This window comes from Crotalus tigris, unplaced genomic scaffold, assembly GCF_016545835.1.
Source record: "Crotalus tigris isolate CLP2741 ecotype Arizona unplaced genomic scaffold, ASM1654583v1 scf7180000024420.512544, whole genome shotgun sequence".
NCBI classification, from domain to species: domain Eukaryota; kingdom Metazoa; phylum Chordata; class Lepidosauria; order Squamata; family Viperidae; genus Crotalus; species Crotalus tigris.
Genome location: NW_024100586.1, coordinates 320,524 through 345,000, shown reverse-complemented (window position 1 = coordinate 345,000; position 24,477 = coordinate 320,524). Strand labels below are relative to the sequence as shown.

The 24,477-nt window shown below is 41.1% G+C and overlaps 1 protein-coding gene across 1 annotated transcript in view; it reads right to left on the bottom strand.

Moving 5' to 3' along the window:
- Positions 1–24,143, bottom strand: part of CCKAR (cholecystokinin A receptor) — a 27,671-nt gene extending 3,528 nt beyond the window's left edge. The window contains exons 1-3 of the mRNA XM_039329873.1: positions 23,759–24,143; positions 20,706–20,957; positions 5,706–5,964 (exon numbers count right to left, since the gene is read on the bottom strand). Of these exons, the coding sequence (XP_039185807.1) occupies positions 5,706–5,964; positions 20,706–20,957; positions 23,759–23,879 (632 nt within the window). The 5' untranslated portion in view covers positions 23,880–24,143. The remainder of the gene's footprint in view (positions 1–5,705; positions 5,965–20,705; positions 20,958–23,758) is intronic.
- Between the last annotated feature and the right edge of the window lie 334 nt (positions 24,144–24,477).

Sequence of the window (24,477 nt, the reverse complement as noted above, 5' to 3'; positions counted from 1 at the left end):
TTATTTTATGAGTAAATTTTATAGTAAATGTTGTATAAGAGATTTGTTTATGATGATGTAATTTAAGGGGAGTTAAAGACTAAGTATGATTTTTTTTTCTTTTTCTTTCCTTTTCTTTTTTCCTTTTTTCTTTTTGTATTGTATAATTTTGTTATTAATAACCCTGTACTCTGCTCTGGGAAGTGAGGGGGGTTGAGGGTGGGTGGGTGGGTAAATAAGTAGAATAGGATAATATAGATATGGTCATTTATGGAGAGGTGATGCTTGGGCATTTCCCTTACTCTGTATTCCTGTATTTGAGAGGGATGAGAGGGAAGGAAAGTGAAGGGAGGAAGTAGGATGGTAAGAGGAGAAGGGGAGGGGAAGAGAGTAGTGAGGGGAGGAGAGAAAGAGGAGGGAAGTAGGGAAGGTATTAGAGAGGGTGGATGCAGCTTGGGGGGAATGAGCAAGCGGCACCTATGGTTATGGTTATGATTATGAATCTATTTTATTTTGATAAGTGAATTTTGTTGTATCTGGATAAATGGAGGTCATCTAGTCCAACCCCCTGCTCGGGCAGGAAACCCTACACCATTTCGGACAAGTGGTTGTCCAGTCTCTTCTTAAAAACTTCCAGTGTTGGAGCATTTACTGCTTCTGGAGGCAGGCTGTTCCACTGATTAATTGTTCTCACTGTCAGGAAGTTTTTCCTTAGTTCTAGGTTGCTTCTCTCCTTGATTAGTTTCCACCCGTTGCTTCTTGTCCTGCCTTCAGGTGCTTTGGAAAATAGCTTAATTCCCTCTTCTTTATGGCAGCCCCTGAGATATTGGAATACTGCTATCATGTCCCCCCTTGTCCTTCTCTTCGTTAAACTAGACATACCCAATTTTAGCAACTGTTCCTTATATGTTTTAGCCTCCAGTCCCCTAATCATCTTTGTTGCTCTTCTCTGTACTCTTTCTAGAGTCTCAATATCTTTTTTACATCGTGGTGACCAAAACTGGATGCAGTATTCCAAGTGTGGCCTTACCAAGGCATTGAAGAGTCGTATTAATACTTCACGTGATCTTGATTCTATCCCTCTGTTAATGCAGCCTAGCACTGTGTTGGCCTTTTTGATTGAAATGATTACTTGTCCAAGTATCTCTGATGGGGCTACCGTCAATGCCTAATTTTTAGGGCACCAGTGATGGGGCTGAGTATGATGAGCACAACATTCACAGAGGCGGAATCTGTCTACTTTGCGGTGGCCAATTGCAACAATAAAGTTCAACTGCTGTCCTCGGTTTCAAAAGTCTGCTTTGAAAGAGTCGACTTCTTTAGCGACAAAGCCTAAAACGTAGCACTCAAAAAAAGAGAGGAAACATATAATTTCATCATCGTTTGGCTTGAAGTCTGTCGTAAGGTTTCCAATGACTGAAGTGTGTTACTCAGAGCACGAACAAAATTTACTTTGCTTTGCTTTGTGCATTTTAAGAGAAAGTTACAAGGATGAGGAGGTGCGCATGCTTGTATGGATTGGCATGTGTAATTTCATGTTGCATGTGTGGGAAGTCAGCCCCGCCCAGAGAAGGAAATATTAAAAGGGTAGAATATTATATTTCCTCAAAAGATCTTAAAGAGGCAGAAAAGCATGCCCAGTTTTTCTTAATAGCCCCAAGTCTCCCTCTCCCAAGCAGAAACCAGCTCTGTAGAAATGCAGATGTGATAATCCATTCAGGAAGGTTGGAACCCTCCAGCTAGAAGCTTGGGAAGACAAAGACACCTAAAATCTACATATCCCACCCAAACTCTAGGACAGAACATAATAGGATTAACCCACAGATCCAAAGGGGCACACTCAAACTCAGGTCAAAGTACATGACACAGGAAATACAAAGCCTCAAACAGGAACAGGAAACAACTCTAAACAAAAGCCCAAGAGGGTATAAAACCCACTCCCTACTACATGTTTTCCTTCCAGAGCCATCTTTCTGTCTGTCTCTCCTCTTCAATAAACTGCAACCTTCTTTCTAAAGCAGTCACCATGTTGTTTATTCCCGGCTTGGACTGAACCATGATGAAGACTTTTCCTTCTACACGTGCCAACTGCACCTTTTCCTGGATTGTGAGGCCCTCCATTCAGTCACTCATGCCCTGGTCATCTCTTGTCTTAATACAATGCACTCTACGTGGAGCTGCCCTTGAAGACTATTTGGAAGCTACAATTGGTTCAGAATACGTTGGACAGTTTTGGAGGCTCCTCAGGTATAACACTACTGTTATGGGAACTGCCCTGGTTGCCGATTTGCTTCTGGGTTCAATTCAGGAGGTTGGTCATCACCTCTAAAGCCCTTTATGGCATGGCTCCAGGCTATCTGAAGAACCATCTCGTCCCAATAGGACTGGCCCACCCCACACAGTCCAGAAAAATAGGTCTACTTCTGGATCCCATCAGCCAAGGAATTTTGACTGACAGGTTCTAGGAGAAAAACCTTATCTGCTGTGACCTCTGTCCTTTGGAACATCCTGCTACCTCAGATGAGGTAGCCACCCACATCCTTGTGGTTTTTCCAAAGTGGTCTTAAGACCTAGATTGGCGTGGGACCCCAATGGAGACACTTCAGGCTGGGGATACCTGATTCAGAGACAGAAAGCACCACCCCTGCTCTGCACAAGCCCTTGGTTCTTAATCTATTTAATGTTTGTAATTTTAATTATTCCAATATTTATAAATGTTTTTATACTTCTTTTTTTATTGCATTGTAAGCCACCCAGAACTGCTCTGCACAGCGAGAAGGGTGGCATGTAAATTTAATAAACGAATCCATCAGTCAGCGCCTGTTATTTTAAAAGCAGGACCCCCACCCCCACAAAAACAGGATTTAGTCCATGTACATTTATTCCAGAACAAATGTCTCCTTCTTTGCTATAATTATTTCTGTTTTTCTAAAGCAGATCAGCAGAGCAGCTTTTGGAAAGTTTATTATTACGGGGCTATTTCTGATTTGAAATATGAAATTATTGTAGAGTGTACGAAGGCATAATTTAAACATAATTGTTTTGCTTTCCTGGGCTGTCATGATTAACAATCAGGATATCATCTGAAGGAGGTATATTACAGAAAACATCTCTCACTTGAGCTTCAGTTACAATTACAGCTGATTAATCTGGCATCTTTGGCTAGCACGCCAGTTCCAAGTACGAAATAATATGGTCTCAAACAAATAAACCCACTTTTGACTAATGTTCATGCCACAGGCTTGATTTAAAATCACACAAAACCCCAAACAGGGTAGATGATAATTTGAGTTGTTATTATAGGAACTGCTGAAGAAATATGGGTCTATCTGTTTTATTTATTTATTTGTTGAAGATTTCAGTGAATAGGCAGGCCTGTAAACTTTGCTGTAAATCTGGAAACATACTGGTGACAGCCAGTCCTATTTATCTGAAAGGAAGGCTAGTGCACCCAATAAGTGGCTGTCTAATTTGATAAGGAATATGATAATGAATGCGTGTGTGTGTGTGTGTGTGTGTCTGTGTGTGTGTGAGAGAGAGAGAGAGAGAGAGAGAAAGTGAATGTACCTCACACATATATCCATCCATTCAAATCTCCTTTTCTTAAAAGAATTTGCTTAAATTCATGATGATTTAAGTCCTTTACAGCATCTTTCTCTCTGCAAAGCTTGCAGATAGTCATACAATTGTCTGCTATGCGCGATCTGTACCCATAACTCAGGAAACTCTCCTTCCCTGAGACTTACAGTATATAAAATCATAGGGCTGGAAGGGACCTTGGAGGTCTTTTAGTCCAACCCCCTACCCAGGGATCCTCGTACCACCCCAGACAAATGGCTATCCAATCTTTTCTTGAAAATTTCCAGTGGTGAAGCACACATAATTCTGAGAAGCAAGTCTTTGCATTGATTAATTGTTCTCACTGACAGGAAATCCCTCCTTAGTTCCAGGTTGCATCTTCCGGTTATGAGCTTCCACCCGTTGAATCTTGTCCTGCCCTCAGGTGCTTTGGAGAATAAGTCAATCTCCTTTTCTCTGTGACAGCCCTTCAGGTATTGGAAGACAATGATCATGTCATTTCTAAGTCTTCTATGTATTAGGCTAAGCACACCTACCAGTAGTTCCCTTAGCCCAGTGGTTCTCAACCTGTGGGTCGGGACCCCATTTGGGATCGAACAACCATTTCACAGGGGTCGCCAAACAATGCAGTCCGCCATTTTGTTTTCCCCTTTTCCTTAGCTGTGCTACTCCCTTTTATTCTATTGGCTTTTGAAAGCCAACAGAATAGACTCTCTTGAATAGAGTCTAATTCTATTGGCTTTCAAAAGCCAATAGGAATTGTCCAGGCTGTCTCTGCCCTGCTGAGCCCGCCAAAAGTCCCATTCTGCAAACGGTGCTACATCAGTTGAGTAGTCCTCGACTTAACGACCGGTTGAGTAGTCCTCGACTTACGACCGGTTGGGGGTCGCAGCATTAAAAAGGTTGAGAACCACTGCCTTAGCCGTTCATTGTAAGATTTAGCCTCCAGACCCTTTATCATCTTTTTTGCTCTTCTCTGTACTTTCCTAAGATCTCAGCATCTTTTTTTGTACCATGATGACCAAAACTGGACGTAGTATCCCAATTGTGTTTTTCCTGCTTGTCTCAATTGGAGGTCCTTAGGCATTGATGGGCTTCAAATACCTGAATAACCGGTTCTCTTATTGGATGCAGGCTTGGGCCTCCGAGGCCTGGAACAGACTTCCGGAAGTGGCATCCATGCACTTCCGGCGGGCCGTTCTAGGTCTGGGAGGCCTCCTCCAAGCCTCCAAGGCCTAGAACGGACTTCCGGAAGTGGCATCCATGCACTCCTGGTGGGCCGTTCTAGGCTGGGGAGACCTCCTCCAGGCTTCTGAGGCCTAGAATGGACTTCCGGAAGCAGTGTGCATTCAGCCGGTTCTCCGAACTCAGCAAAATTTAGCTTCTGGTTCTGCTGAACTGGTGTGAACCAGCTAAATCCCACCACTGTCCTTAGATCCTTGTAATAGAACCCGACTGTTGTATCTTCTCCCTATTCCCAAACACTCCTGGGGGATCCCTTTCTATAGCTTCCCCAATCCTCTTTTGCAACAAAATTCCTCTCTGCACTTATTTACAGGAGGAAAAGATTGGGGGGGAAAATCCTGAGACGGAAGACAAAAGAACAAAGTTTTAAAAGTTCTCCATCCTTTAAAAAAAAATCCACTTGAGAGAAAAGAGAAAATATACTTCTAATTAACTGCTCAGAATTTTTATTTCCTGGACAATGTGGGTATCTAGCTGGACCAGTTTAGTTTTGATTGATCAATGCTTTAGTATCTGAAACTTTGGGGGAATTGAATGTCTCCCCATTTTTTAGGAGGCAACCACATCTGGATAATGACTTGATCTTGGGGAAGATAGTTGGGTTGACATATGAGAAGAATGTGTCCATTGTCCATAGTGGGTAGAGAACATGATATAAGTGCAAAAACTGCCAGAACTATAGAAGAATGAAAAAGTTGCTTACTACATAAGTGCAACTTATTGTGCTATAATTATACAGTTAACGTTGTAATCCAGACATCAATCATTACTGCAATTAGCTGCAATGGTATTAATATACTTATTTTGGTTCCACTGAAATCACAAATCATTGCGCTTTCCATAATTTGATAAAGACAAATGCCTTCAAAAGAAAAAAATAAGGACCTATGGTCCACTCTTACCAGGACTGCTCAATCATTGTGCTTGGCCAATTAATACGACACTTGGATGCGGTGCTGTTAGGAAGCGCTGAAGGCATCAGGTTGCTGTAAATGGGGTATGGCGTCATGATGACAAAAGACAGACACCATGTGGCTGCAATTACCTTCAAGGCATGGGTTTTGGTCTGCCAGACCCGAGACTGCAGGGGTTTGCATATGGCACTATATCTCTCAAGAGAGATTGCCACTAGGCTAAAAGTTGATACGCTCACTGAGACACCTAGGTGGAGTAGGAAAACAGAAACAGAAGAAGAAAATTAATGGCTTCATTTTTACAATCTTAAAACCAAGACAGAAGAAGGCATTGCGGCAGTTGATGTGTCTAGTTTACAGGGGTAGGCAACCTTGGCTCTTTTATGACTCGTGGACTTCAACTCTCAGAATTCCGGAGCCAGCATGGCTCACCTTGGAAACCTCTCCCTGTCCCCTCAGCATGGCTCGCTCAGGAATTCTGGGAGTTGAAGTCCATGAGTCATAAAAGAGCCAAGGTGGCCTACCCCTGATCTAGTAACAGCCAATGTTAGTTCTAACTTTGGTTTTACATCACAGATAGGAAGGAACTTGTGGTGGACCTCCAGATTCTGCTGCACTACACTTCTCAACCTCCTCTCCTCTGCTGGTTCTGTGGCTGTTGTTCAGCAACATCTGGACCGTGGTAGGATTTGTTCGTTGTAATAGACTTCAGAGCCACCACTGATGTCATGTCAGTATCATTGCCATGTTCCTCAAGGATAGGGTCTTTGCAACCTCTGTCCTGAAACACATTTTAGAAGGAAATATAGGGTAGTTGTAATTTTCTGATCCTTGCAATGTACCACAGTGGGTTTGTCTCTTTGTAAGAAATAGGAAATATACATCCTAGCAAAGAACCTTCAATATAGATATGAACAGATCACCGAGGTCAATTTGCTCTCCATATTTTAAATATATGCAGAATTTTCAATTATAAAAGGTAATAATACAGTCATATTTGAGTCCTGGAGAGAATGGAAGTGGTGGAAACCCTTTTTTTCCTTCCAAAATCTGCTTCTCCCCCGGCCAATTGCTGAATATAGTCTATACCAGGGGTAGGCAACCTTGGCTCTTTTATGACTTGTGGACTTCAATTCCCAGAATTCCTGAGCCAGCCACGCTGAGGGAAAAGGGAGAGGTTTCCAAGCTGAGCCATGCTGACTCAGGAATTCTGGGAGTTGAAGTCCAAAAGTCATAAAAGAGCCAAGGTTGCCTACCCCTGGTCTATACTGTAACCTATGTTGTAGTCCTGGTTTTCCTAGTAGCTTTTCATCCAGGTATTAACCAGGATGGACCTTGTTTAATCTGACAGCATTCTGAAGGTTGGTCAGTTGATTCCTCCTGAGACAAATAAAAAGTAGGTTGTTCAAGATTATACATTTTTTTTAAAAAAAATCCATATAATTGTGATGTCACAAACTCTTTGTCTTTCCATCACTGCGTGGACAATGATTAATTTTTATTCTACAAAATATGGGTCTGTCTGCTAATATAGGAGAAAGGTTGACTCCACGTATGTTGATTATGTGTGCAGCTATAGAATGCTACACAAGTTTTACATTTTGAGATTTAGTAACAAGCCGTAGTTGTGGAAAACTGCCTTGTGATCATAGAAATTTAGGGGAGAAGATCTCAAGACTTTATGTTTCCCCTTCAGAGAGAAACAGTATGGCTATAAAGCCACAATAAGAAATATTTTCTATTTGCTTTTTCTATACCTGTAAAACCTATGGAAGCCAAATTATATTCCCCATCAATCTTCCCATTTTGGAGAAGTTTGACAGTCTATTCAGTAAGTTTGGTATGTTTTAAGTAGCACAAAAAAGTGAAGAAACCCATTAGAGACACCAAAGATGTTCTGATTATTCAGAAGCAAACTTTCATCATGGAAAATTTGGATGCTAAATGGATCACCTGAAAATTAATTTCATGGACTGTGATCAACAGCAACTGAACCATTAATCTATTTTAAGAACGGAAGCCTTATTCATTTTTCATTTTTTAACAACTTCACAGCCCTTTTCCTACAAAAACATTTCTCTCCAAGGAAAAGCAATCATGCTGATTCGTATAACTTGGTGCCTAAAGCATTAAATTTTTATTGCCAAGTTTGGGCACAACTAGTTATAGAGGTGAAGGAAATGAGAGGTGAATAAATGTTAGCTTACAATTCTGGAGGTTTTTAGGACACAAAGAGAATTGGAAATTGTAATTGCCAACAAAAAGGCCTTCCCCAAATAATTAATTTCAGCTGACCCATTGTGTGAGATTTGGTAGTTTCATAAACAGGTTGAAAATGAAATTAGGAAATCGTATCTAAAATTAGGCATTCTTCCAAGGAAATGGAAGAATAGGCAACCTATTTGGTGGAGGAATTTGAGAGAAGAGGCAGAGCTTGGGTGTGGAGTCAAGAGAGGAATTAGCCTGGAGTCATTACGTTCCCATAAGCAATCCGAGTTAATTCTATTAACTCTTATCTAGCTCTAATTTTATGCTGATCTGTTAGTCGACCAGGTTCTTGTGTATAGGCTTGAGCAATAAATCATCTTAACTGGAACTTAACATGTGGTCCTTATTCTTCACACCTGACAAGAAAGAACTGAAACAGAGGTGGGAAACTTGGTGTATTGGATTAACACTTCCATCAGTATTTAAAAAATTGGCACTGCACGGCACACAGTTCAGAAGTAGTGAGTTGGATTCAAAGTCCAATTTACAACACTATGCAATTCCTTTTCTCCCTCTCCAATCAAGTAATTTTTTTTTAATCACTCAGTGAAAATAAGACTGAAACAAAATCTCAATAAAGCAATATAACTTCCTTCGGATCCAAACTCTGCTTCAAAGCAATGCTTCTATGCAGATCTGGGGAAAGCAGAGAGTGAATTTTCAGCAGGTCTTTCAGAGTAAGGCAGTTCAGCTGTTTGGCAGTTAATGCCAAATTAACATTTCCAGAATTTGTGGAAAGTAATTCAAAAGTCAAAGAAAGCTGTAATGTCTTTCTTTGGAAGTAAAAGGTTAATGCAAAAACTATTCCAGCAAATCTCTTCCCTGAAACAAATAAGCAAAGAACAGAAAAAAAAGCTATTTGTGGAGATGATTGATATGTATTCTTACATAATTACATTCTTACATTTTTATAATGCTTTCAATAACTGCAATTCTTACATTCCCTACATGACAGGAAAGATTCTTACAGAAACACAGATTAAGAAAGAAGGCTCCAAGTTAAACAGGAAACTAAGACTAAACTAAACTAAACCAGACTGTATATTTTACTATTGCCTCAGTCAAATTCATATATCACTTAGATGTTTTAACTTGTTTCATATTTCATGATGTGGAATTATTTTTTTTCAAGTAATATCATCTCAAAGGAATGAACAGAATAATGTATGCTTTACTTAAACACCCCAAATCAGTCAGAAAGATGTCAGTTGGATAATATTGGCCAGATTAATTTAGGACTGCAGTTATGGATCATAGACAATGATAATTAGGTTTATCCTTGTTAAAAGGTGGTATAGACAGATTAAAAATCTGAGGCAAAATAGAAGACCTGCTCCTTCAATCAAGGTGGTGAATTCAGCATCATAATTCATTTTCCATGTAATCTTTTGGTCTAATACTTTGAATATATGATTATGGGAAGATAATGTGCTGCAAGGACCACTAAGCCATTGGGAGATTATGACTGATTATGATTATGACTAATTATGGTCCTCTCTGACTGATGGGTTAGAGTAGGGGTGTCAAACTGCCAGCCCACGGGCCGGATGCGTCATGCCAAAGCCGCACCCACCCCATTGCCGGCAATGGGAAAAAAGTCGTGATCTGTCGCAACATGTCACATGATATTGAGAGTTTGACACCCCTGGGTTAGAGAGAGCTATGATTTCAAGCCTATTAAGACTCATCTGTCTGTTTTCAGGAACTATCTATCATTTGATGAGTAGCATATTGAACAAAGAAATCCGTTCAGTTCCTTGAGATCTGTCAGGTGCAAAAGATGAGGTCCACGTGTGAAGGTCCAATTAAACTGATTTATTGCTACTCATGCAGAAGAATCTTCTCAACTAATGGTGGGCACCTGGTAGGAGTTAGATAAGGGTCAACAGCACTCAAAGGGGTTAGGACTTTGTGGCCACATAGGGATTCTAGGCTGATCCTTCTTTTCACTCTGCCCCTATGTTCTGACACTCTTTTTCCTACAATATCGGAAGAATTGACCTCTAAGCTTAACCAAGCGGAATTTTTGAGATCTTTAAACATATTCGTTTTGTCCCAAACAACAGAGGAAATTTGATTTCCCCACTTTTATCTTTGGAAAGTCTCTCCCCAACTAATTTATGGGGCTGAGATCTTTAGACTGACAGAGGCAATTATAAATTCCATAAGATATGGAACTAAACCAAACCTTTAGTGGATTACTGACGTGCTAGGGATGTAGGATTGTTATATGACAAGGATGCTTAACTTTTTGGAAGAAGGGAGTACCATGGACCGGATCATACTCTAAAAAGTAGTAACAGCCATGACAAAAGCCAAATTTGCTTTAATTAAAATTAACTAAATGCAGTTAATAGGATTACTGCCCATGTAGTTTATAATTTATCTTTTTACACAATATTGGTTACACAATGTTCAGAAGCCCATTGATTGTACCTGCCTATGCTGAATTGGAACAAGGAAAGGATAAATCAAGAGAAATAGGCTGACAGATAGATAGATAGATAGATAGATAGATAGATAGATAGATAGATAGATAGATATAGAGGTAGAGATAGATAGATAGATAGATAGATAGATAGATAGATAGAGATAGATAGATAGATAGATAGATAGATATATAGATAGATAGATAGGTATAGATATAGATATAGATGTGGAGATAAATAGATAAATAGATAGATAGATAGATAGATAGATAGATAGATAGATAGATAGATAGATAGATAGATATAGATATGGATATAGATAGATAGATAGATAGATAGATAGATAGATAGATAGATAGATAGATATGGATAGATGATAGATTTAGAAAGATGTGTGTTTGTGTGTATGTGTGAGAGAGAATGGCAAACAACAAATGCATTACTAAAGTTTCTGATCATCTGCTTCATTAAAGGTGACATTCCTGATTTACAATGTAGAAAATAACACTCTTTCATAAGAATGCTCTAGAAAAGTTCATAAATGACCTTCCATGTCCAATGAACTTTTCCTCCTTTTTTAATAAGAAAAAAAGTACATCATGAAATGCGTAATTGGATAGGTCATTGGTCCAGAATACCGGGTCTTCTACTTGTGCAGGAGGTTGGACTAGAACAGGGGTAGGCAACCTTGGCCCTTTTATGACTGGTGGATTTCAACTCCCAGAATTCCTGAGCCAGCATGGCTCGGCTTGGAAACCTCTCCCTTTCCCCTCAGCATGGCTGGCTCAGGAAGCCGAGGTGGCGCAGCAGTTAGAGTGCAGTACTGCAGGCCACTTTAGCTGACTGTGTTCAGCAGGTCAGCGGTTCAAATCTCACCGGCTCAAGGTTGACTCAGCCTTCCATCCTTCTGGGGTAGGTAAAATGAGGATCCAGATTGTTGGGGGCAATGTATATATATATATATATATATACATATATATATATATCATATATATATATATATATATATATATATATATATATATATATATATATATATATATATATATACACACATACATACATACATACATACATACATACATTGCTTACTGGTGTACACCGCTTAGAGAGTGCTTGCACTTAAAGCGGTATATAAGTCTCATAAATAAATAAATAAATAAATAAATTCTGGGAGTTGAAGTCCACGAGACATAAAAGAGCCAAGGTTGCCTGTACCCCTGGACTAGAAGGACCTTCCAACTCTGTTATTCATCATGCAGATGTTGTGTGGGGTTGACATGACGATAAGTGTGACATCACTTTTGCTGCCTGCCGACGCCTGTAACAGGGTGCCCAGTTGCCCATTGTCACTTTCTGAGGCATTTTTGCAAAATTCTGAATCTAGCAGATCATTAGCATGCCCTTTAAAGACAGAATCTTGCAGAGATAATTCATTAGGATCATTCCAGGTTTATAACCAGCAATTGCCCCTGAAAGGACTCTGTGACAGACTGATATATTTCAGAACCTTTTTTTAAAAAAAACAACACTTCCTTCTCTTTGAGGTTAAGACAACATCTCTGTATAATACCACATTTTTTGTCTATGCAGGGATCTCCTGAAATGAGTTATCTAGCAAATTAATCAACAGGAGGAGAGTCATGTTTATTCAAAAGCTTCACAAAATTAGACAGCCATAACCAAATTAAATATTACACAATCCAGATGCCCAGTTTCCAATGACAATTGCCTAAAACATATTGACGTTAGCCATTTTTCTTACAGGCAAAAGTGTGAGAAAAGTTTATAAAAATCTGTCCTAATGTATGTTTTGATTAACAAGAAGAATTTGGTTTATGACATTTACTGTCATAAGAGATACCATTTTTTTTCTTTCCAACATCATTTATTAAAGAAAACCAGTATTGTTTAGCAAGTGTAATTTTCCATGTGGATATACCACATTTTGAAGACATAAAATTTAAATCACAGCCAAACTGTTGAGGCAGAGAACAAGTCATTTGTGACTATAACCCTTACAAATTGTATGTCTTCTCCTATATTATAAATTCCCCAAAGTTTTGTTGCTGCTGTAAATGTCATATCGATATATTTCCTCAAAATGCCTTTATGATGGCAATCTCTGAGGGAAAAAAATTCTTTTCTTCTTTTAAGGATTTTATATCTGCAATTACCTCTAAGTTGTTGACTGTCGTTTTTATTCCTTACTGATTCATTTATTGTGTCATAAAAAGTATTTCCTTTTTTTTCCTGAAAATGGACTTTGCCTTTGGGGTTTTTATTACACTTTTTCAGGAACATTTATTACACTTTTTCAGGAACGTTTTTACTGTAACTTCAGCTACAACGGAAAGTTATTTCACCTATATTTTTTTCTTACATTGAGGAAACATATACTTTTTATAGCAGGGGTCTTCAAATTTGGCCCTTTTATGACTTGTGGACTTCAACTTCCAGAATTCCTCAGCCAGGCATGCTGGCTGAAGAATTCTGGGAGTTGAAGTCTACAAGTGAATGCCACAGTCAGCTTTATATTGTAGACTACAGGCAGTGGTGGACTTACAATAGTTGATTTAGTGACCGTTTGAAGTTATAGTATGGCACTGAAAAAAGTGAATTATGACCGTTTTTTACACTGACAACTGTTTCAGCATCCCCGTAGCTATGGAATCAAAATTCAGATGCTTGGCAACTGACTCGTACTTACGACGGTTGCAGTGTCCTGGGGTCATGTGATCACTTTTGATCATTGAAACTTCTGACAAGCAAAGTCAATGGGGAAGCAAGATTGACTTAACAACCAGGTTACTAACTGCAGGGATTCACTTAACCAGGTTGTAAAATGGGGGCAAATACTCACTTAGCAACTGTCTCCCTTAGCAAGGGAAGTTTTGGGCTAAATTATGATCGTTAAGTCGAGGACTATCTGTCTAACATTAGCTCAGGAGAGTACTTTTTTTTTTCTATTCCATTTCCTGATGCTGAACAGTGTGTAGAACAGTGTGTAGATGTTAATAGCGGTGATCTTTCTTATTTTGAATTCCACGGGTCTGCAACTGGATAAATGTGGTTTTTTTTATAAAAGCGAGTGTGGCTGCATTTCAAAAGAAAATCGCTGTTCCTTCCTTTTAACCTCTCCCACTTTCAACTGGGAGAGGTTAAAAATTAAACAGGAACCTTAATAAGTCGGCTATAACTACACAGACATACCGTGAAATATTTGTTTAATATAGGTAGTCCTTGACTCACAACAGTTCATTTAGGGACCGTTCAAAGTTACAACGGTGCTGAAAAATGTGATTTGTGATCCCTTTTCACACTTACGACCTTTGTAGCATCTCCAAGGTCAGGTGATCAAAATTCAAATGCTTGGCAACTGATTCGTACTTATGACCCAAGGTCACGTGATCCCCTTTTGCAACCTTTTGGCAAGCAAAGTCAATGGGGAAGCCAGATTCACTTAACAACTGGGTTACTAACTTATCAACTGCGGCGATTCACTTAACAACGATGGCAAGAAAAGTTGTAAAATGGGGCAACACTCACTTAACAAATGTCTCACTTAACAGAAATGGGCTCCATTGTGGTCGTAAGGAGACGACTACCAAGATCTGCAGAAGCCTTAAAATATAAGGTTGTTATTTATATTACTCTGTTGTCTTTAATCTCATGTCCCAATCACGTGAAATTAAAATATCTTCAAGTCTATGACAACCATTGCAATCCTACAAACATAAATCCAGTAAGGGAAAAAATGCAATTGAATTGCATAAATTTTGTTAATGGAAGAAATAAAATGCATGTTCAGTCTGGATAAGTCCTCCGCGGCTTAAATAAGGTTTCTTGTTTGTCATCATTCAAACTTTCTTCTGCGTAGATTCTTCCAAGCGAAATGTTTGCTGAAATCCTTTGCCGTGCTGGCACCGCAGTGTTGCACAACCAGACGCTCTTAGGTTACAATGCAAAATATTTTGCTGATTCCCCAAAAGGTTGGGTGAATAGGTGAGAATTTAACAGCTTTAATGTTGAGGGTTATAGTTTAGCATAAAACGTATCTTCGGCCTTTTTTAAGAGATAACTGAATTCTCGGTGGCCTAAAAAGCAGAGACATCACCCTGCCAACAAAAGTACGTATAATCAAGGCCATGGTTTTCCCAGTTGCAATGTATGGCTGTGAAAGTTGGACTATAAGAAAGGCTGAGCGCCAAAGAATGGAGGCCTTTGAACTATGGTGCTGGAGAAGACTCCTGCGAGTCCCCTGGACTGCAAGGCGATCCAACCGGTCAGTTCTAGAGGAGATCAACCCTGACTGCTCTTTAGAAGGCCAGATCCTGAAGTTGAAACTCAAGTACTTTGGCCACCTAATGAGAAGGAAGGACTCACTGGAGAAGAGCCTAATGCTGGGAAAGATTGAGGACAAGAGAAGAACGGGACGACAAAGAATGAGATGGCTGGATGGAGTCACTGAAGCAGTAGGCCTGAGCTTAAATGGACTCCAGAAGATGGTAGAGGACAGGAAGACCTGGAGGAACATTGTCCATGGAGTCGCGATGGGTCGGACACGACTTTGCAACTAACAACAACAAAGAAAGTGGGTTGATTGAGCGTGAAGATGTGATCTTTTCCGCATCTGTTGCTGCTGTTGCAGCAAAGATCCTGCTTCTTTTCAAAGGCATTGATTTTTAAGAAACATTGGAAAACAGAAAGAGACCCTTTTCAGATGTAATCTACTTCCAACATAATGCACCAATAAGAAAATTGCACCTTGTTTTTCCAGGCTCCCTGTAGTTTCTGCTTGACCATTATTAGAAAACTAGGTTAGTGAGATACACCAAATTTTAAAGGAAGCCTCACAAAGCTTCTTGTCTTGGTGTGAAAGCTGGGCTAGCATCTGGCCAGTTAAACCGAGATACGCTAGAATTTCTAGAATCTAGGCTAGAATCTAGCTAGGAAACTGAGATATTTCAGGATTTGTAACTATCTTTTTTAAAAAATAAAACAAAACTCACTCCATTTGTTTTTGAAAGAAACCCCACATTTCCAGCAATTTTTGAGAAGCTTGCCTGTAATGTTTCTCCTCCCATCAGCTGGTAGATTCATAATCAAGCCTATATTATAAAGATTATAAGCGTATTATAAAATCTCTCCATAGGTAAATTACTAGATATACCATGGACATTAATTAACAGTAATTAACAGAGAGGTGTAAAATCGTATAAAACCAAACACATCACTGGAAGCTAAAATCTTAAGACTATGTCTCGTTTACTTTACTGTGTTGCCAAAAAAGCCAACACAGTGCTAGGCTGCATTAACAGAGGGATAGAATCAAGATCACGTAAAGTATTAATACCACTTTACAATGCCTTGGTAAGGCCATACTTGGAATATTGCATCCAGTTTTGGTCACCACGGTGTAAAAAAGATGTTGAGACTCTAGAAAAAGTACAGAGAAGAGCAACAAAGATGATTAGGGGATTGGAGGCTAAAACATATAAGGAAAGGTTGCTGGAATTGGGGATGTCTAGTTTAATGAAGAGAAGGACGAGGGGGGACATGGTAGCAGTGTTCCAATATCTCAGGGGCTGCCACAAAGAAGAGGGAGTCAAGCTATTCTCCAAAGCGCCTGAAGGCAGGACAAGAAGCAATGGATGGAAACTAATCAAGGAGAGAAGCAACCTGTAACTAAAGAGAAACTTCCTGACAGTGAGAACAATTAATCAGTGGAACAACCTGCCTTCAGAAGCTGTGAATGCTCCAACACTGGAAGTTTTTAAGAAGAGACTGGACAGCCATTTGTCTGAAATGGTATAGGATTTCCTGCCTGAGTAGGGGATTGGACTAGAAGACTTCCAAGGACTCTTCCAACATTATTATTATTATTATTATTATTATTATTATTATTATTATTAGTAGTAGTAGTAGTAGTAGTAGTAGTAGTAGTAGTAGTAGTAGTAGTTTGGCCATGTTATATGTGAGAATTCATTGGAGAAGGCGATGATGCTAGGGATGATTAGTGTAGCAAGAAGAAGGGGCAAGCAAAGAACATGTTGACTGGATACCAGCAAAGTGATACAAAGATGAGTCTCCAACAACTGAAGGAAGCTGTGCTTGACAGGGTTGCATGGAGATCACTTGCTTATAAAGTCACCAAGAGTCAGACATGACTAAATGGTTAAAAACAAGCGAATAAAATCTCTGGCCACAAAAACCTGATCTCTGAAAATCTCTGACTCTGAAAAATCTCCTACTGCTTGAAAAAGTCAAAATCCGGAGCAGGTAAAGCTTTGCTTAGAGCTGGACTTTGCTTTGGCTAGTACAGTGATGGTGAACCTTTTAGAGACCGAGTGCCCAAACCACAACCCAAAACCCACTTATTTATCGCAAAGTGCTGCATCAGCATTGTGGTGCCCTCGGGGGGGGCATGGGGGCGTGGCCCACTGGGTGGGCATGGCTGCGGTTGTCACAGCAGACTGGGTGGGCGTGGCTGGGGTGGGCATGGCCACCTCGATGTTGCTCATGGGGGGGACGCCTGTGGCGGGCAGGCAGGGTTGGGGGAGATCCAGGGGATCTCTGGTGAGTGGGGCAGTGGGCAGGAGGCCCAGCATAGATGGGGGGAGCCACGCAGTCTTAGCTGGGACTGGGGGGCCATGGCACTGATGGGGATCTGGTTTTCCCTGCTCAGGGTAGCTTTTGGCTTGCTGGGTGTGGGCGTGCTCTACCACCTCTACTCAAGCTTGCTAGCTGGTCGCTTTGCCTCCTTTGTGCTGGGTGGGGCTGCCGCTCCGGGCAGTGGCAGCGGTCTAATGGACGGTGGCGCGCGTGCCCACAGAGAGGATTCTGAGTGCCACCTCTGGCACGCGTGCCATAGGTTCGCCACAACTGGCCTAGTAGAACAATTTAAATTTAGTCCAGGAAATGAACAGTTGGAAGAAATATCTGCTGAATTTGGGGCTGTCATGGATAGGATAAAACACCGTGGATTGCTCGTTCTAATTAAATGATTCTTCCTGCAAATCCCTTTGCTTTTCTCACTGGCAGGTATCACAATATGTAGCCAGTTCCTCCTGCCTATTTTTTTTCCTTTTTAAAAAAATAATAATAATCTGGGTAGTGCTTCACAGAATGTCTGTGCCTGCTATTTGATCAATATATTTGGTGCCCTTTTGCTGAGAAGCGTAAAATGCCATTCAATGTGATTGTGAGGTTGGGAGAGAATCACACACGGAGCATTCAAAATCTCTTTACTTTGCAAAGACAGGAAAAATAAGGTGCAACTTACATTAATAAGGGATGATTGCATGGGTGTGGCCCAAATTCCTGGCCCTTTTGAACCAGTTCTCATAAAATAGGCAATCCAGACACAGGAATAGTTCCTCTATTGTATTAAAAAAAATGAATTAGCCCCTCAAAACTATGTGCAAACAAGGCTCCAAGTTAACTCAATTTCATCTCTAGGAACAGTGCCCAGTGTGGAAACAGCTGAAGAATTCCCAGATTCTGCATTCCTGATTCATTGTCCAGTTAGTCTCAGTCTAGAAATAATTTCTGGAAAGGTTCTAAGGAGGTAATAAGAGAAATAGACCTTCTTTTGTTCTCCATCAGAACGTAACTTAAATTTAACCACACATGGAATAATGCACCTTCCAGTTTTGGTCACCACATTCAAAACAAATGTTGAGACTTTGGAAAAAGTGCACAGAAGAGCAACTAAGATCAGTGGTTCTCAACCTTTTTAATGCCACGACCCCCCAACCGTTCGTAAGTCGAGGACTACTCAACCGGTCGTAAGTTGAGGACTACTCAACTGGTGCAGCACCGTTTGCAGACTGGGACTTTTGGCGGGCTCAGCAGGGCAGAGGCAGCCTGGACAATTCCTATTGGCTTTTGAAAGCCAATAGAATTAGACTCTATTCAAGAGAGTCTATTCTATTGGCTTTCAAAAGCCAATAGAATAAAAGGGAGTAGTACAGCTAAGGAAAAGGGGGAAAAAATGGCGGACTGCGTTGTTTGGCGACCCCCGTGAAATGGTCGTTCGACCCCAAATGGGGTCCCGACCCACAGGTTGAGAACCACTGAACTAAGATGATTAAAGGCCTGGAGACTAAAACATATGAAGAACGGTTGCGGGATTTGAGTGTGGCTAGTCTAGAGAAAAGAAGGACACGGGGAGACATGAATATTCCAATATTTGAGGGGCTGCCACAAAGAGGAGGGTATCAATTTATTTTCCAAAGCACCAGAGGGCAAGACAAGAAACAATGGATAAAAACTGATCAAGGAGAGAAGCAACCTGGAATTAAGGAGAAACTTCCTAACAGTGAGGACAATTAACCAATGAAACAGCTTTCCTTCAGAAATCGTGGGCGCTCCATCACTGGAGATTTTAAAGAAGTGACTGGACAGCCATTTTGTCTAAAATGGTATAGGCTCTCCTGCTTGAGCAGGGGGTTGGACTAGAAGACCTCCAAGGTCCCTTCCAGCACTATTCTGAATTGATATTGTATTGACTAGAAACAGTTAGTTTCTGAACCTCGGCTGTCATTAAATCTTCATATCAAAAAGCTGTCGGAGGTCTTAAACTTTCTGAATGTGTTATTTCTCCTAAAATCACCTAAGCTTTCAATGACCTTCATTATATTTGTTATTGCAGTTTTCATATATTCATTATGGATGTGTGATCTGGAAGGGAAGACTTCCTTAGGTCCATCCTGAAAATGGCCACCAATTAATCTGAGGGGCCAAAGTCTTAACGTAATGAGAATAAAAAAAAAATAAACTAAAAACTAGTGTTAGCTAGTTGTTTTTTTTTTTAACCGTACTCTGATGCGTAATCTTCTTCTTGTTGTTCAATGTGGAGATGATCCAATATGGTGATGATAGGGAACTGGAAGCATATGTTGAATGGTTGAGGGAACTAGGCAGTGGTGGGATTCAGCCAGTTCGCACCAGTTCGGCAGAACCAGTAGCTAATTTTTTGTTGCCCAGGCCCAGAATGGACGTCCGGAAGCGGCATCCACACAGAGAACCGGTTGTTCCCATATTTGAATCCCACCACTGGAACTAGGCATGTCTAGCCTAATGAAGAGAAGGACTAGGGGTGACATGACAGCAGTGTGGCAATATTTGAAGTGCTGTCCCAGAGAGAAGAGAAGGTCAGCCTATTCTCCAAAGTTCCCAAAGGCAGGACAAGAAGCAATTGATGGAAGCTTATCAAAGAGAGACCCAACCTAGAATTAAGGAGAATGTCCTGACACTGAGAGCAATTAACCAATGGAACTGCTTCTTTCTCAGAGTTCATCACTGGAGTTTTCAAGAAGATATAGGACAGCTAGCTGGGGAATTCTGGGAATTGAAGTCCACCGGTCTTAAAGTTGCCAAGACTGGACACCTGTGACTTAGATAGTTGGGTGGGAAAAAAATCAGAAAGCTAACTTTAATGAGTATCCAGTGTTTGTGGCCCAGATCTTGTAGCCTTAAGGAAGAGCAGCTTTTTCTTCTGAAGAGAATTGCCTCGGTGCAACGGTATTGGAATACTCACAAATGCGCAAGAAAGATGTCAGTTGGAAATGTTTATAGTTTTCCCTTTCTACGTTTTACCCAGTTGACAACTCTACCTAAGGCTATGTACAAGGCTTAGAATAAGAAAAAAACATCAAATGAGCAGACAGAGGCAACCTGATTTTACACACGAATGCTTGTACCGTACTTTCCGACGTATAAGATGAATTTCGAAAGTGTTGAAATCGGCGCCAAAGTCGGGGGTCGTCTTATACGCCGAGTCATCTTATACGCCAGAAATAATGGTAGTTTCCAGCGTATAAGACAACTTTCTAGGCATGCGACTCGGTGCCGAAGTCGGGGGTCGTCTTATACGCCGGGTCGCCTTATACACCAGAAAATACGGTAAATATGATCCACTGAGTTAAAGGGGATTTACTCCTAAGTGACAGGTAGGAACAGCTTGGTTCACCCTCATGTAGAGCATGCCATTTCAACTATAATAATAATACAGGTAGTCTTTGGCTTATGATCACAACTGACCCCAAATTTTCTGTAGCTCAGTGAGACATTTGTGAAATGAGTTTTGCCCCATTTTACGACCTTTCTTGCCACCGTTGTTAAATGAATCACTGCAGCTATTAAGTTAGTAACACGGTTGTGAAGTTGAGGACTACCTGTAGTCTCTTACCAGATGTCATGTGCGTTTAGCCAACAATTCAAGATTGGATAACTGCGGGATTGACAGTGACTCCTGGTGAAACAAGAGCAATTTTTGCAGACTCACCCATGAAATAGCTGGTAATTTTGCAGAGGGAGCTGCCAAAAATGAAATCCTGTAAGAGGTTGGGGATCAGGGTGAAAGGCATGCAGAAGAAGCACAGCATGAGGTCGCTGATGGCCAGCGACAGCAGGAAGAAGTTGGTGACCGTCCTTATCCTTTTGTTTCTGATCAGCACCGTGATCACCAGGGTGTTCCCCAGGATGCTGAGCAAAAAAATCAACGAGTAGAGGAAGATCCGTACTGTCTGGTCCAATTCTGCAAGGTAAAGTGAACAATAGTCAGAATCAAAAGAAGCATTGTGTGGAAAAATCACAAGTGGTCATGCTAAGATGGGGGGGGGGGGAAAGCTCTTTCTTTCTACACGGGAGATGATACGCATGGAAAATACGGATCCAGGATTTCTGGGCTTTACCCTAAAAAAAGGGTAAGTTTTTCTCACTGAGACTTGAAAGCTAGAAAGGAACCAGTGGGGCAAGCGATCCCTCCACCATGTGTAGCTTGTTCTTAGTCCTCCATAAGCGTGGGACTCTTACAATTACTTGAAGGAAAGGGTCTTTTCACATTTTTGCCCCCACGCATCCTCTGCCAGAGGTCTTCTCCTTTCCAAGCCCACGAGCTATGTCCTCCTCCACTACACTACGTCTGGAAATCATCGTTAGCAATGATGGGGTACCAAGCATGAGTTTTGCCAGTGGTTCAAAATGGAACGATGTCAAAAGGGACCGATGACATTTCGAGGGGAGAAGTCATACGCAGATGATCAAAGTAGCCTTGTGCTCCAACTGATTTCTCTCCCATTAGATCCTGAGCAATGTATGCTAGTTAGCTCAAAACAGGAAAGCGTGATAAATAGAGGAAAGGGCTAATCATGTCCCTTGCTTGATGCTTCTCTCCTACAGTGTCCTTCCTTTCTTCTTTCCTTCCTGCCTGCTTGCCTGCCTGATTGGAAATTTTATATTGGCTCTCCTATTCCTGGGAATCTCGGAGTTCTTCAGAAAACCCTCAGGAGATCAGTGAAGACACCGAGGTATCCTTTTCTGCCATTTGTAATTATATGAATATATAGGGAGCACAGAAAGATGTCTTTGGGTTAGACAAGGCTAGGAGATACATAGCTTGAAATTCCACATCAGCTACAAATTTCTCTTTCAAGTAGCTGTTTCTCCTAGTTGTTCTGGAGGTAACTCAGCGGCAACTGTGCACACTGGATTTGTTAGAAAGGCAACAGAGTTAGACAAAGGACTGAGTAGTCCAGGGGTAGACAACCTTGGCTCTTTTATGACTCGTGGACTTCAACTCCCAGAATTCCTGAGCCAGCAATGGCTCAGCTTGGAAACCTCTCCCTTTCCCCTCAGCGTGGCTGGCTCAGGAATTCTGGGAGTTGAAGTCCACGAGTCATAAAAGAGCCAAGGTTGCCTACCCCTGGTCTAGTCCTTCTTGGTCATGTGTATACAGGTAGTCCTTCACTTACATCCACTCGTTTAATGACTGAAATTAGAACAGCATTGAAAAAAAGCGATTTAGGGCTATTTTCTACATTTACGACCAAAGGATTGTGTTTTGTGTTTCTAACCAAAGGATTGAAAAATTATGACGTTCTAAGTGAGTAGAACTGGAGGATAGTTTAACACTGGTAAAGTTAACAAAAGAAGGGACAGTAATCTTATACAGGGGGCCACCACAAAGAAGAGGGGGTCAACCTATTCTCTAAAGCAGTGGTTCTCAACCTGTGGGTCGGGACCCCATTTGGGGTCAAACGACCATTTCACGGGGGTTGCCAAACAAGGCTGTCCGCCATTTCCCCCCCTTTTCTTTGGCCACGTCCCTGGCATCCGGTGATGTATAAGTGGTTGGGGGTCACCACAACATGGGGAACTGTATTATGGGGTCACGGCATTAGAAAGGTTGAGAACCACTGCTCTAAAGCATCTGAAGGCAAGACAGGTATCTGAAGCAGAACATCCAGATTCAGTCATAGTTTTGTTCCATATAGCATCAACCTTTTGAACTCTCAAGTTTCCTCTTTCTGCTATGTATTCAAAATGAACAGTGATTAATATTTATATGTATGTATGTATGTCTCTGTGTGTGTGTGTGTGTGCATGCATATAGCATGCGTATATGTGTGTTATGTATGGGTATGGGTAGATATATACTTTCTTTTGAAAGCAGGCAACAAAATTTCATTTTTAATGTGGGGCAGTGTTCTCACAGTAAAAAAAACGACAATAAAGGTTATGTTATGTTATCTTATCTTATCTATGAAGCAATGCAGGGAAAATCAAGGAGAGAAGCAACCTAGAACTAAGGAGAAATTTCCTGACAGAACAATCAATCAGTGGAATGGCTTGCCTTCAGAAGTTGTGGGTGCTCCAACACTGGAGGTTTTAAAGAAGAGATTGGACAACCATTTGTCTGAAATGGCATAGGGTCTCCTGCTTGAGCAGGGAGTTGGACTAGATGACCTCCAAGGCCCCTTCCAATATCTCTGTTATTCTGCTTTACAGATTCCGATGCAACCTCCAGACCAACTCTGGCTTTTTTCATTACCCTCTAAAATATAGGCTATCAGCCTATGTGCTCCTTTGATTTCTTTTCATTTTCTTTGTAACATGCGCTAATGTTTTTTTTTAAGGGGTTCTAAAACGTTATTCCTGCTTACTGCACCGTGATGCAGCTAAACTTTAAAGTTTTACTGTTTTTCTAGTGCTGTGATTCTATCAGACAGCAGGAGACTAACAGATAATTGCCTGTTTTAACATGATAATTCCTCCCATACAGTAGCACTCGTCTGAATATTTTAACTTCATTTTAACTTAACCCCTTTAACTTTATTCTATTACGTCTTTTCCATCCTGCCCTGCAACTTTTAACATTTCTGCCCCCCACGGTAGTTTAATCTGAACATTAAGGGACTTATTTCTGCTTTCCCTCTTTCCTTCATCCACAAATGTCATTTTTCACACAGCCTGACTTGAAAAACCTTCACAAACTGTTTACTTTAGATTACCGGTAGCTACCAGTAAATTCCTTCTGATTTCCAAAATAGCACTCACCTTTAAAAGTCTGAGGAGGGTGGTTCATGCAGAAAATGGGGTAATTCTCCAAGTCCAGTTCGCAGAGGAGGGCAGAGATATTGGAGCTGAGGTCAATCAGGCTGTCGTTAAAGAGATCCATCCTTTATTTTCCCCTGAAGTGGCTTTCTACGGCCGGCTGCATAATTTGCCCGCTAAGCATCCATTCTTGGACAAAGGGAAGCGAGACTTGGCAAACAGACGGTCAGTTATCCAACTCAGCTGCCCTACAGCCAGCCGTATGGAATGATAAATCCAAAGTAGTCTGAGGCGCATGAGGGACGATGGTTTCTAGCAAGAAACCTGGGTACTGCAGAAAGAAAGGCATGTGTGCACCACACAAATCTTTTTTTTTTTCCCTCTGTCTGCTAGACCCACCCCTTCCCTGTAATTGACTGTGGCCACTGTGAGGATCACAGCCATCCTGGAGAATGATTACAGAATTAACCCCTTCGGCCATCCCTCTTGGTAACCTTGCTTTTTCCTCAAGCCTCTCCCATCTCCGAGGCGATCGGTCAGCTGCAGGTTGAACTGCCACACAAGTCAGATTTCCAGAGACTGGAAAATTGAAAATTGCTCCCTGGAATTCAGCTGGACTTTAAGAGACAGCTTGAGGCCATGATGTTTCCTGAGGCTGAAAAAACAAAAAAGAGCGCCTTTTTATCTGCTGTTTCTCTCACACACTCAGGAACACACGCCTT